Source organism: Tursiops truncatus, chromosome 15, assembly GCF_011762595.2.
Source record: "Tursiops truncatus isolate mTurTru1 chromosome 15, mTurTru1.mat.Y, whole genome shotgun sequence".
In the NCBI taxonomy this organism is placed as follows: domain Eukaryota; kingdom Metazoa; phylum Chordata; class Mammalia; order Artiodactyla; family Delphinidae; genus Tursiops; species Tursiops truncatus.
Genome location: NC_047048.1, coordinates 76401590 through 76415167, shown reverse-complemented (window position 1 = coordinate 76415167; position 13578 = coordinate 76401590). Strand labels below are relative to the sequence as shown.

The 13578-nt window shown below is 49.1% G+C and overlaps 1 protein-coding gene across 13 annotated transcripts in view; it reads left to right on the top strand.

Annotated features, from left to right (window-relative positions):
* Window positions 1–13578, top strand: part of ATP9A (ATPase phospholipid transporting 9A (putative)) — a 136865-nt gene that overhangs the window by 19377 nt on the left and 103910 nt on the right. For all 13 annotated transcript variants that reach the window (XR_004522009.2, XR_002178091.3, XR_012326398.1 and 10 more), the window contains 2 exons: window positions 7648–7792; window positions 10997–11110. Coding sequence is in view for 7 of the 13 variants with exons in the window: in XM_073793106.1 (XP_073649207.1) it covers window positions 7648–7792; window positions 10997–11110 (259 nt within the window). In the remaining 6 variants the exon portion in view is untranslated. The remainder of the gene's footprint in view (window positions 1–7647; window positions 7793–10996; window positions 11111–13578) is intronic.

Here is a 13578-nt window from a genome sequence, read left to right as displayed (position 1 = left end):
ATCCTCTGTGTGGGGCTGTCTTGTCCACTGTAGGATGTTTAGCAGCATCCTTGGCTTCTACCCACTAGATGCCAGTAGCCCTTCCCTTCCCTGGACCTGCAGTCATGACAGCCAAACATCTCTCTAGACGTTGCCAAGTGTCCCCAGGGGCAAATTCACCCCCTACCCCCGTTGAGAGCTACTGCTGCAGACTATTTTCTCTATATTGCTTTTTTTAAAATTGGGGTGTACTTGATGTACACTATGATACAAGTTTCAAGTGTACAACCTAGTGATTCACAACCTTTAAAGGTTGTATTCCATCTGTAGTTATTATATAATATTGGCTATATTCCCTGTGCGGTACAATAATATATCCTTGTAGCTTACTTATTTTATACATAGTTGGCACCTCTTAATCCCCTTCCCCTGTCTCGCCCCTCCTCACTGGCACCCTCTAGTTTGTTCTCTGTATCTGTGAGTTCTCCGTGTTGCTTTTAATTTTCCTTTACATTCTTCCTGGATCTTTCCGGCGTCAACACTGAGACTCTAGCTTCCTGGACTCCGGCTTCAGGGAAGGTGGCTACGTCATGCAGGCAATTCAGCAAATATTTACTGAGTGCCTGCTGAGTGGCACCAGGGCAGAGATGATCATTTCTTTGGGCGCCAGCTCCTTGTTGCAGTAGGTACGTTTTCCAGAAACATTGTTCCCTTGGCGTGTCCCTCGCTAATATTTGCTTTTCCTTGCATTTGGCCAGATTGTGTGAAAACACTGCACATCTGGTTGGCAGGCTATTGGCTATCGAAACCTTTGTTTCAGAGTCAAGTCGTAAGGAACTCCACTTTGGTTTCCTTTTGTTTAAATTGTGTAAGCTGGAAGCAGCGTAGACGAGATTATTTCTAGCCTTACATCTTAGTCTAGTTGAATAGCCGTTGCTATTCAGGTGAGAAAATTTTCATGTTTTCTTTTTTCAATCTGGAAAAATAACGTAAGAGAAATAAGATCTACTTTTAATTGAATGCCTGTTATGTGCTAGGCATTGTCTTACACCCTTTATAGATAAAATCCTCAGTCTTCGTAGTAATTCAGCAAGGCGGGTCTTACTGTCAATTTACAGATAGGGAAAGTGGGGATCACAGAAGATGAATTGTCCAAGGGCTCACAGCTGGTGTGGAACGGGGCTGGGATTTGCGCACAGGCCCATCTGGTTTAAAAGCTGGTGTTTATTCCTCTAGCCCACGTGGTCCTGCTGTTGTGAAACTGAGACTCTTGCTTGTTACTTCTTTTTCAGCCTCTACATTAATTTCTCGCACTCAGGGGTTCTATCTTGTAGCCCATCTCCCCAGCCTGTCTAGAATGTGGGATAGCAGTTAATTTGGGAAACTGACAGCTCAGTTTGTGTTGAGAAGCAACAGCAGGGTGACAGCTGCCACCCCACAGCTCCAGGCAGCTCCCCCTCTTGGACCTCCGGGGTGCTGACGTCCACCCCTGGACAGACGGGGTGTGGCAGCGTCGTGGGTATAAATCCAGATGTCGGGGGAGCCTGGCTGCCGCCTCTTCTGCTTTAACTGACCTGGGGGCCGGGGGAGGACTTCGTCACTTGTAAATTTGCCACCAAGCCCAAGGCTTCTACTGCAGGCCAGTAGTTCCCCAGATAGCAGGTGATGGCCCCAGGTGCTACAGTGATCCTGAGTAATTCACGGACAGGAAATAAATCACGTTGAGATGTATAGCGAGACACTTCCTTTTTCAGTTTTCCTTCAATATTTTTAACCCTGTCGGGGCCCACTTTTGAATAGCAGAAGAAACTGGCCAGCAGGCAGCAGGCTGGGGGCTGGGAGCCACTGTATCTGGAATTTAGTAACGTTTGCTTCTCATATTGTGTTGATTTTGATGTTTACCTTCTGTTTATGGCAAGTGATACTGGTTTTGCATTTATGATAGTGGTTACCTTTTAAGTTACCTTCTAAGACACATTTATGTACTGATAAGTAAAATCCAGGTCAGGAGTTCTCAACCAGGGCACAACTGGCATTTCAGGCTGCATCATTCTTTGTGGTGGGTGCTGTCCCGGGCTTTGTAGGATGTTTAGTAGAATCTTGGCCTCCTCTACCTACTAGATACCAGTAACTAACCCCCTTCTCCCTGTTGAGAATCGCTGATTTAAGGTATGCAAATTGAGGCAAACTTACGAAGTTAGAAGGTAGAATTAGTTGGATATGGTAGAAATCCCGTGTGTGTGAAAAGGGCTGAAGTTTGGGAAACTCTTTGGGCAAATTGCCTTCAGTTGTGGGGTCCACTTGCTGATGTTCCTGTGGCATTGAGGTTTGTTCAAGAGCGAGGAGGGAGGAGATGCCTTGAAAGAGCTGCTCTAAAGCAGCACCGTCTAGTAGAATCTCTGCCATGCTGGAATGTTCTGCATCCGCGCCGTCCAGTCCATAGCCACGGACCACCTGTGGCCGCGGAGCGCTGAGAATGTGGCTGCTGAGAATGAGGAATTTAACTCTTCTATTTAAGTAACTTAAATGTAAAGCTACCATGTTGGACATCACAGCTTTAAAGAGATCAGTGTGCAGACGTCAGGATGATAGACTGCAGGCTTTAGAAGCTTAGACGCGAAGACACGCAAACCAACAGGAAAGCATCTTATTAAGTACGGCCCAGCCACGTGGCAGACAGGACTATCAGACAGGAGATTTGGGGCGGTGGTTAACTGCACCCACTTAACATTGGCTTTAGCAAAGTAAAATAAAACAAAAACCAATGTACTGGTGCCTAAGACTTGAGAAGCCCAGGGAACCGACAGACCTACACTCGCCCCCGAGGTGGGCCAGAGCCTCCTGTGGTCTCTGCATCCTCCTTGTGACTCCATTTTCAGGCAGACTCTCCCTGAACAGGAGCAAGGTGGCTTCCTGCAACTCCAGGCTTGTTTTCTGCCACCTTAACAACCCCAGGGTGAAGAGCATGTCTTTTCTGGAATTTCTAGCAAAAATCCCAGCCAGGCCTCTCACTGGCCCTTTCTCTGAGCCCATCACCATGCTGAGGGCTCTGCTTGGCCAAGCCTGGATCCTGGGCTTGTGATGCCTGGAGCTCAGAGGTGGGGTTGGCCTCGGCTCAGTCAGGTGGAAAGATGGAGGGAAATGGACTTACTAAATTATAACTGTAGGCTATAGAAGAAAACTGTATGGTAGCCTAGGCTAAGGGACTGAATCTGAGGTAGGACATACTTGGACGGGGGCCCCTCCCTAAGGCTGGGGTGCAGACCTGGTTGGAGACAGTGTAGTTCAGGCCACTGGATGGCAGGACCAGAGGTGGTCTGCAGGTGGGGCAAGCAAGAAAGCAATCCCAGGGGTACCAATGGGGTGGCAGGCACCGCTGATGGTTGACACATTGGGTGTACGATAGGAGTGAGGGCACCGGAGCTCACAGTGTCCCTGCTGGGACACTAAGGGCCACAGTGACAGGAGGACCTTGGGAGACAAACCTGGGGGTGAGGAAATCAGGGCCCTGGTGTGGAGGAGGCCTGGGGCCTGGGATGTCTGTATCGAGAGGGCCCTGGGAAGGTGACCCCTGGGCCACAGTGGGGCTTGAAAGCCTCGAGGGACAGCATGTGCTGGGCGCATGGCTGGCCAGGGCACCATTCGATGGCCTCACTCAACGCACTGCTGACCCGCCCACTGTGCCACAGCCTGGAAACCACAGGTGAGCTTTTTCCTCCAGTGGTGTCCCTCCAGCGCCCTCTACTGAGAAGGCTTAGCATTTCACTGACTGTAAAGGAGAGGCAGAAAGGAGTCTGTCCACATCCCAGAGCGGGCATTGAAGGGTGACTGGGGAGCTGGGAGCCAACACATTGATATGAAGATTCATGAATGAGTGTGGGGGGCAGGGCAGCTGACGTGCACACAGAAGAGCTCCGCTTTGAGCAGCCTGAGAGCCCTCACTCTCTAGGGCCCCTAAGGACCTTTCCAATTTTATGTAATGAAGAGAGACTAGAAAAAAAAGAGCTGTGAAATAATTGCGCTGATGGGGCTGTCAGTGGCTGTGCAGGGTACTCTCAGGCTCTTAGCTCAGGATGTGGATCAGACAGACCTGGGCTTAAAGTTGGCTTCCACCACTCGGTAGTAGATGGAGCTGATGTAGCAGTAGATCTTGAGCAGGTAACTGAGTCCTCTCTGGGCCTCAGTTTATCCATCATGAAAATGGGGATGATGCTAGTACATACTGTGTAGGATGGTTGTGAACATTAAGTGAAGTAAGACATTATGTTTTAAAGAGAATACACTTCGACATCCGTAACATTTTGAGAATCTATCTTTCTCATCACCCCTCACCGCCACCACCCTAGTCTTTGCTTGCCTGGATGACGGCAACAGCTTTCTAAATGATCCTTCTGTTTCCAATTTTTTTGGTTAATGTACGGCTTGATTAAGATATAGTTCACATACCCTGCAGTTCACCTCTTTAAAGTATATAATTCAGCAATTTTTAGTGTATTCATTGAGTTGTGCAGACATCACCACAATGTTAGAACACTTCACCATCCCCCAAAGAAGCCTCACACCTGTTGCCTGTTTCTCCTTTTGCCCACGGCAGCGTCTTCTCTGCTCAGAAGCCAGAAGGACCTTTAAAAAAATGTAACTCGGGAATTCCCTGGCCGTCCAGTGGTTAGGACTCTGTGCTTCCGCTGCAGGAGCATGGGTTTGATCCCTGGTTGGGGAACTAAGATCCTGCAAACCGTGAGATGTGGCCAAAAAAAAAAAAAAAAAAAAATCAGATCATGCCACCCTGTGCTTGTAACCCTTCAGTGATCCCCACTGTGGATGGAGTAAAATCCAGACTCCTTGCCCTGGTGACAAGGCCCTGTGTCGTCTGCCCCCTCCTCCTCCTCCGACCTCATCTTTTACCCTGTCCCCCGTGTTCGGGGCATTCCAGCCACGCTAGTCTTCTTTCCCTGCAGATGTGCGTCAGGCTGCTTCCCGCCTCTGGATCTGTGCCCTTGCGGTTCTGGTCTGCCTAGATGGTTTCTTCTTGTCACTCAGCTCACCTGTCACCCCAGCCTTCCTGACCACCCAGTCTCCCGGAGCCACGCCCCTTCCCCACCCCTTCTCTTATCCCACGCCTTATTTTATTTTAGAGAGCTGTTTACTGTCTCTCTTCCTCCCCGTGGGAGGAGGACCTTGTCTGTCTTGCTCACTGTTGAATGCCCTAGGTGAGGACCTGCGTCCTGTGAGTGCACAGGACATTCTAGGTGAATGAATGTGTGACAAAAAGGGAGCAATGATCCCTTGTCGTCTTCTTCTTATTAGATACTCAGTAAATACTGTTGACCTAAAAGTCATTGCTTATATCCGGTGCAGGTAGAAAGTGAATAAACAAGGTGACAAGGTGATTAAATGAGATCAGCTGGGGGCTAGTTACACTGGGCTCAGGTGACACAAAGTCCTTATTTTACCCTGTGCCAAATGCTTATTACCCTTTGTTGCAATGAGATTGTGAGGAAGTTAGAAGGGAAGGATCCTGTTCCAAAGTTAGGTCCCCACAGGAACTGGAATCATAGTTGGACCAGATGAGCACTTAATAAATGCTTACTGTTATGGATTTAGCTAAAAAGAAATGCACATTTAGTCCCATAGGTAATATATGTACAATGTGACGGAAGAATAAGTAGGAAAAGGCGCCCCTACTCCCTCCTTCCCAAAGGAAACCGGTGGCGTCAGCTGTCATGGAGGTTTTCTGCATTGGCAGGCATAGTCTGCATGTTATCCTCTTGCTTTCATGCAAGGAATGGCATCCTGGACACACCTTGCAGCTCCTTCCTGATTTAGCATATCTTGCAAATGGGGCTATTCAGCGCATACAGCTCTATCTCCCTCTTCAAAGACTGTTGAGCATTCCATTGTGTGGACGTTCCCTGCTTATTTGACCAGCCGCCCTCTGATGACTGGTCAGGTACGTTCCAGTCTTTGCTACCACGTGCGGGCTGCCCTGAATGACCTGCCCCTGTGCACATGCACGCCTGCCGGTTAAGTCACGGAGCGTTTAACTTGGTAGCTTGCTGTGAGGAACCTTCTGCTAGGACAAAACAGACAAAACTCATAAACAGCCTGACAGTATGTCATTCTCTTAAATTCATTCTTCAGCTTTCATTAGAAACACTCAGCTCTGGGAGTCGTCATTACAGGATTATTATAGGATGGGGAGAGACTGGCTGGTCCACAGAAAAGTCAGTGACCGTGGGTAGGTATCTGCAGATTGAAGGGTGTGCTTCCGTCAAATGCATCCTCCCTCCCTCCTTCATTCAGTGCTTTGCGTCCACGGATGGCCGGCTTGGGTGACGCACACTCAAGAGCAGGAATGGGGCTGGACATCTCAAGGTTTCTGTATGTGTCTCTCGCCAACACGAATGAGTTATTAGAAGTGAAACCCATCCTCGTGAGAGCTACCACCATCCTCCCCACCCCAGCCCTAGCACTAGCTTACGGGAACCAGGATGCTATTTTGAAGAAAGAGCATCGTGTTTCATCATGGAAATTTTGAGCATCTGAGCAGGCAACTTGCTGGCTTGCTAATCTTTAGAGTCCCGATGCCCAGGGACTGTGTGTGCTCAGCTCTGCACCCCAGTACCTGGGCAGGGCCTGCCTGGCCCGTAGGAGGAGGGGGAGACGGTGGGTCTGCAGGTGACAAGTGACTATGTAAGTCATCATGGCCACATCTGGATGGGTTGCCTTCAGCTGGCAGCATCTCAAGGGGCTGGTAGGGCTGGGGTTCCTTCCTCCCAGCCTGTGGGGGTGGGTGGGGAGGTGAACAGTTCAGCCTGGGGTCTTTCCCTGAAAGACCCTTAACGGATGCTCGTAATTCTCAAAATGCCTGTTTACAGCCGCTCCTGAAGGATGGGCTGCCTTTTATTGGCACGAGTGAGGGTGGGCATGTGTGTCTCAGAGCAGCTGACTTTTGCCAGAGCCGGGCAGGTGTCCCTGGCTTCACACAGGCGACCTGAGGGCAGGCGTGCCTGGTGAGCTGCCCTCCGGGGGCGGCCCTGGGAGTCAGTTTGCCTACAGCTGGTACGCTGGCCTGTCTCCAGGTTATGCGGGGCGCCGAGTCATCATCTTGCTGGCGTGTTCCTCCAGCATGTTGCTAAAACGTGGAGCCGAGTGTGGAAGGAGATTCTTTCCCTTCTCTTTTTGTATAGTAATCTTGGTGTGACCAGCACCCTTGATAGCATGTGGGGTGCGGAGACACTGGGTTTCAGAATAAGATGGACCTGGTTCAAGGCCAGGCTCAGCTGTTTCTCACGTCTTGGTAAACTCGGGTGCTTTACTCAGCTGTCCTGAGCTTTCCTCTCACCTGCAGAATGTCAAAGTGATAACAGTACTTGTTGCTCTGTATTTACTTTTTTAACTTAAATCTTATTTTAAGATTTAACTTTAAAACTTATTTTAAAAACGAATCCTACTTTTTGAAATAATTTGGGCTTGGGGACAAAGCATCTTTGATTTGGACCACAGCTTCTCAGATGCCTCAGCTGTGTTTTCCCCTCTCATTGAAGGATGAAGCCTCAGATGGGGCTGTGGTTCTGACTCAGTGAAGATGCTTTAGAGAAAGACATTCTGGGAAGAGTGGATGGGTGTGGGCTCGGCCTTGACGGTGTGGGCGTGTCTTTCCCACAGGTGCTGCGAGTGGCTGAGATGCTGTGGTGCAGGGGAGCCCAGGCCCCGCACGGTCTGGTTGGGGCACCCCGAGAAGAGGGACCAGAGATACCCTCGAAATGTCATCAACAATCAGAAGTACAACTTCTTCACCTTTTTGCCTGGGGTATGTACGGGCAGGGGCAACATCGTTTTCTTCTTCCTACACCAGATGTATGCAGTGGTACCAGTCTTAGCAGACTGAAGTCCCTGTGGCAGATTTTGTGAACACCCCGTCTTTTCCATGTCACCTCAGCCACTGGCCATTCATCTTCCCTGGTCCTGAGCACCTGGAAGGGGGCTGCCTTCTGTCTGCAAGGCTGTGAGACTCCACTTGATTGGTTAGAATAACTTCACATTTATTTGGTGTGTTGGGCCTAAGAGTGAAAAAGATATTTTGAGGACGTAGCTTTGTTCCAAAAAAAAAAAGAAAATCAGGAGGGGACTTCCCTGGAGGCGCAGTGGTTGAGAGTCCGCCTGCCAATGCAGGGGACACGGGTTCGAGCCCTGTTCCGGGAAGATCCCACATGCCGCGGAGCAACTAAGCCCGTGTGCCGCAGCTACTGAGCCTGCGCTCTAGAGCCTGCGAGCCACAACTACTGAAGCCCACGCGCCTAGAGCCCATGCTCCGCAACAAGAGAAGCCACCGCAATGAGAAGCCCGCACACCGCAACGAAGAGTAGCCCCCGCTCACCACAAGTAGAGAAAGCCTGCGCACAGCAACAAAGACCCAATGCAGCCAAAAATAAATAAATAAATAAATTTATTAAAAAAAAAAATCAGTGCTTACATTCCCCCCCACCCCTCATTATCATGAAATACACATTTGGAACAGGAAAGTTGGGAGATAAAAGTGTAGAGAACTTTTTTTTAAAGGTAAATTTTAACACTATCATCCAGAGAGACTTTCTATTAACATGTTTGTGATTTTTTTTTTTAATTGAAGTCACTTTTTTTTTTTTTGAATTTATTTTTGGCTGCATTGGGTCTTTGTTGCTGCACGTGGGCTTTCTCTAGTTGCGGCGAGCGGGGGCTACTCTTTCTTGCGGTGCACGGGCTTCTCACTGTAGTGGCTTCTCATTGCAGAGCACAGGCTCTAGGCGCGCGGGCTTCAGTAGTTGTGGCTCACAGGCTCTAGAGCACAGGCTCAATAGTTGTGGCACACGGGCTTAGTTGCTCCGCGACATGTGGGATCTTCCCGGACCAGGGCTCGAACCCGTGTCCCCTGCATTGGCAGGCGGACTCTCAACCACTGCACCACCAGGGAAGCCTGTTTGCTAATGTTTTGCCTAGTATTTTACTCTGCATTCATCCCTTTTGTTTGTTAAATCCATGGACAAGTACTCTGAAAACCTTGCCCCTAAAACACCTTTAAGTTAAACATCTGTTTTTATCTAGTGTGGCCTCCAGGATACACTGACTGACTTCAGAAGCAGCAGCAGCAATCAGTTCGAAAGCTGGAAGAAAAAAAAAATCACTGTTTGATTTATTGAGGGAGAACATGGAAACGCAAATACCTTACACTGTAGCTTAAGGTCAACCTGAATGTTTTTTTAAGGGTGTTTTTTTTTTTTTTTTTTGCGGTACGCGGGCCTCTCATTGCTGTGGCCTCTCCCGTTGCAGAGCACAGGCTCCGGACGCGCAGGCTCAGCGGCCATGGCTCACGGGCCCAGCCGCTCCGCGGCATGTGGGATCTTCCCGGACCGGGGCACGAACCCGTGTCCCCTGCATCCGCAGGCGGACTCCCAACCACTGCGCCACCAGGGAAGCCCTTTAAGGGTGATTTTGAGTACATTTATTGCTGCCTGGCTTACTCCCCTCCCCCAGCCCCCTAAAGCTCAGTATCTTTTTTTTTAATTAATTAATTAATTTTTGGCTGCGTTGGGTCTTCATTGCTGCGCGCAGGCTTTCTCTAGTTGTGGCAAGTAGGGGCTGTTCTTCGTTGTGGTGTGTGGGCTTCTCATTGCGGTGACTTCTCTCTTTGCGGAGTACGGGCTCTAGGTGCGTGGGCTTCAGTAGTTGTGGTACGTGGGCTCAGTAGTTGTGGTACGTGGGCTCAGTAGTTGTGGCACATGGGCTTAGTTGCTCCGCGGCATGTGGGATCTTCCCAGACCAGGGCTCAAACCCGTGTCTGCTGCATTGGTAGGCAGATTCTTAACCACTGCGCCACCAGGGAAGTCACGAGCTCAGTGTCTTAAGTCAAGTGAAAGTTTATTTCTCATTCACGGAAATTCTGAGGCAGATCAGGCCATTCTCCTCCATCTCACAGCTACATTATCTGGAATACGTGGGCACCCACGTCTCCATGGCAGGGCAAGAGCGAGGGGCCGGACAGTGCTCCGAAGGGAACACGTGATTTCTGTTCGTTGCCCAAAACGAGTCAGGGGGATCAGTGTCACTTCCAGGGCACGTGGGGGCAGTTGAAACTCTGCCAGAACCCTCTTGCCACATGGGATGAAATCCTGCTGTAGATACTGTATGACGTTGAGATCATACCATGGAGATATCCACTTATCTCACTCGTTTGATTCCGTCTTACAGCATAAGCATTTCCCACTAAAACCTCTTCAATAACATTTTGAGTGGCCTTTCCTGTACTTACAAAATAGTTTAAGAAGGGACTTCCCTGGCGGTCCACTGGTTAAGACGTTGCACTTCCACCTCAGGGATCAATCGTGGGTTCAATCCCTGGTTGGGGAGCTGAGATCCCACGTACTGCTCCGCATGGCCAAAAAATAGGAAAAAAAAAGTTTCCGACTTTCCTGTTGGCGCAGTGGTTAAGAATCCGCCTGCCAGTGAAGGGGATACGGGTTCAATCCCTGGTCCAGGAAGATCCCACATGCCGCGGAGCAACTAAGCCTGGTGTGCCACAACTACTGAGCCTGCACTCTAGAGCCCGTGCTTCGCAACAGGAGAACCCACGGCAATGAGAAGCCCGTGCACTGCAACTAGAGAAAGCCCGTGCACAGCAACGAAGACCCAACTCAGCCATAAATTTAAAAAAAAAAAAAAGTTTAAGAAATAAAATCTTACAACTATAGCCGAAGCCTCCAGCATACCCTCCCTGCCCGGAGGTCCCCACTGTCTTGAATCTAGTGTTTATAATTCCCACGTGTATCATTTGCTTCTTTACTCTGACAAATTATGTTTTCGTCACCCAGGTGTATTTTCCTATACAACATGTAGGGGTGTGTAAACTGTATATGTAGGTACCATGTGCGTTTTGTTCTTCTGGGGGGGTGTTTTGAAATGTCACTCATCCCCCTCTAAGCCCGCCCAGCTGCATCAGACCAACCTGAAGTGTCTTCTCTCTCCTCTCTCTCCATTTCAGGTGCTGTTTAACCAGTTCAAATACTTCTTCAACCTCTACTTCCTGCTTCTCGCCTGCTCCCAGTTCGTCCCCGAAATGCGACTGGGAGCACTGTACACCTACTGGGTTCCCCTGGTGAGTCAGTCGGGTCATCCGTTCAGTAACATCAGAGGTTGGGCAGCACAGGTTCTTTGTCCTCCAGGCACCTGGAATGGGACTCGGCCTTTCAAGGGAGAGGACACCCTCAGGCCAACACGTTGGGAACCCCTGAGGTTTTCATGGTGAGGCTCCGTTTCTCCCACTACCGGGATCAACCGTAGTGATGCCCGTGCTGCTCATTCCTTCTGTCCGTCAGCTGTTCAGCCTTTCCTTGTTTCAGCAAATATTTTTTGCATGCCTGTCGTGAATCCCTCGGTTCTAGGCTCTGGTGCACAGCGGTCATGAGCGAGGCAAAGCCTCCGACGCTGTGCACTGTGCTCTTTGAATCGTTTTCTGTTTATTATGTAGACTTTCAGCGTGCGGGGTTGACAGAGGAACAGATTCTGTGCTTCAGTGTGTATGGAGGGTGGTGGACCCGACGCCCCTCCCTCCTTCTTGTGCCGCCTTTTCTTTCTTCCTGCCTTTTTGGAAATGGTTATTGAGCACCTGCTGTGCGCCAGCCACGGTGCTGGGCACTGGGGATGCAGCAGTGACTGAAACGTAGAAAAATTCCTGCCCTCGCGGAGTTGACTTTCAGTGGGGACAGATAGTAAAACAGTTGAGTGTAATTGTTTCAAGTTGTGAAACTGCTGTGAAGGTAGTAGAAGGTCGTAGGGCAAATGGGGCATCCCAGGCACAGTTAGTACTTGTTGAGCGGATGAAGGTGGGAGATGTGGAGGGGCAGTCTTAGCCAGGGTGGCCGGGAAAGGCCTCTTGAGGAGATGATGGGAAGAAAAGTAGGAGGGTGGGAGGATCCCAGGTTCAGGGAGCAGCAGTGCAAAGGCCCTGCATTCAGCACATGCTTAGAGTATTGGAAGAGCAGAAAGAAGCCCAGCGCGTCTGGGGCACAGAGAGGGTGAAACTGACGTTTCCTTTCCTCCAGAGACATTATGAAATATTATTTTTCATTACACAGGGCTCGGAAGGAACACTTGGATTCTCTGTTCACAAATCTTGTTAAATTTTTCATTGAGAGAAGATTGTTAAGGTAGAAAAGGTGTTTCCTCCTTAAGGAAACAAAAACACACATTCTTTTGGACAGTAAGGATTTGGTGCACAGGCACTTAGGGAGCAGAGGAAGTGGATGCCAAGGGCCCAGGGAGTGGGATCCACACGCCATTGGTGCTACGTTAATCAAACAGGTCGTGTCAGCAGTTCCAGCCCTGGGAAGAGGAGGGGGGTTTATTTCTTCCACACAGGCGGTGGAGGTGCTTTTGGGATGTGGGAATCGTTCTTTTCTGCTCTGAGTCGTTTGTGGGTGAGGCAGGATGTTGGGATAACAGACGTTCCTGTCTGCATCAGGGTGTGTGCTTTTGCACAGCGAGGGTCACTAACTCAGAGCCAGGCTGATAGAAGAGGGGGGCCTCGTGGCCCATCTCAAAGCAGAAGATGCTGCTTTGTTCCATCAGCTGCAAACATGGACGCAGAGTTGCCAGGCCCAAAAGGTAGAAACTTCAGAGTTTTACCGGAAGTACCCTAATTTTATTTAGTTTTTTAGTTCCACAGCAGTTTGCTACATACCTATATAAAGTCAAACTGTAAGTCAGTTATTTAAGAAAAGTTAGTCTGCAATGTGTATAAAGTATCATCTATCGCCCTGCGTTTTACTGATTACGTTTTTAAAGTCTAGTTATTTGAAAGGTAATAATACAGTCACACGATTCAGGAAACGTGTGAAAAGGCACCTCATGAAAAATCTCCCTTTTATCCAGTTCCACCCCCAAAACACTGTCATTCATTTCTTTTTCCTTCTTCCAAAGTTTACAAACAATGAATAAGTTTTTTCTGGACTGGCTTCTGCCATTTACCATAATTTTTGAAAATTGAAGTATAATTGACATACAACATTGAATTTAAACATCTTGTCTTTTCCCTGCTCCCCAACGCTCCTTTTTAGAAAAAAGGTTACAAGATATACACAGTGCTGAATCATTTTTTTCTAATTTCCAGCATCTCTTTCCCTTGATTTTCAAATGTTGCTAACTCATTTACAGATTGTTAAAGCACTGTGTGGAGTGAGCACACCCCTTCCTTCTCTTGTGGTCTGTCTGCAGGCTGCCGGTTTGCAGTCTCTGCTCTGCTTGAGGCTGTACGGGTTTCCTTGGTACCTCATTGGTGCCTTCTGGGCTCAGGAACCCTCGACTGGGAGTGTGGGATGACCAGATCCCACCTCTCAAATCTTGTCTGTTGGGTTCTCCCCAGACCCCAGATCTTGCTGCGTTATTGCCTGCAAAACGCCCTCTGTTCATTTTTCTTTTCCTTTATCAACTGCGAAGGGACTCTACAAAGGGACTCATTCTTTTTTTTTTTTTTAAAATATTTATTTATTTGGCTGCATCGGGTCTTAGTTGCAGCGTGCGGGATCTTCATTGCGGCGTGCGGGCTTCTCTAGTTGCGGCGTGTGG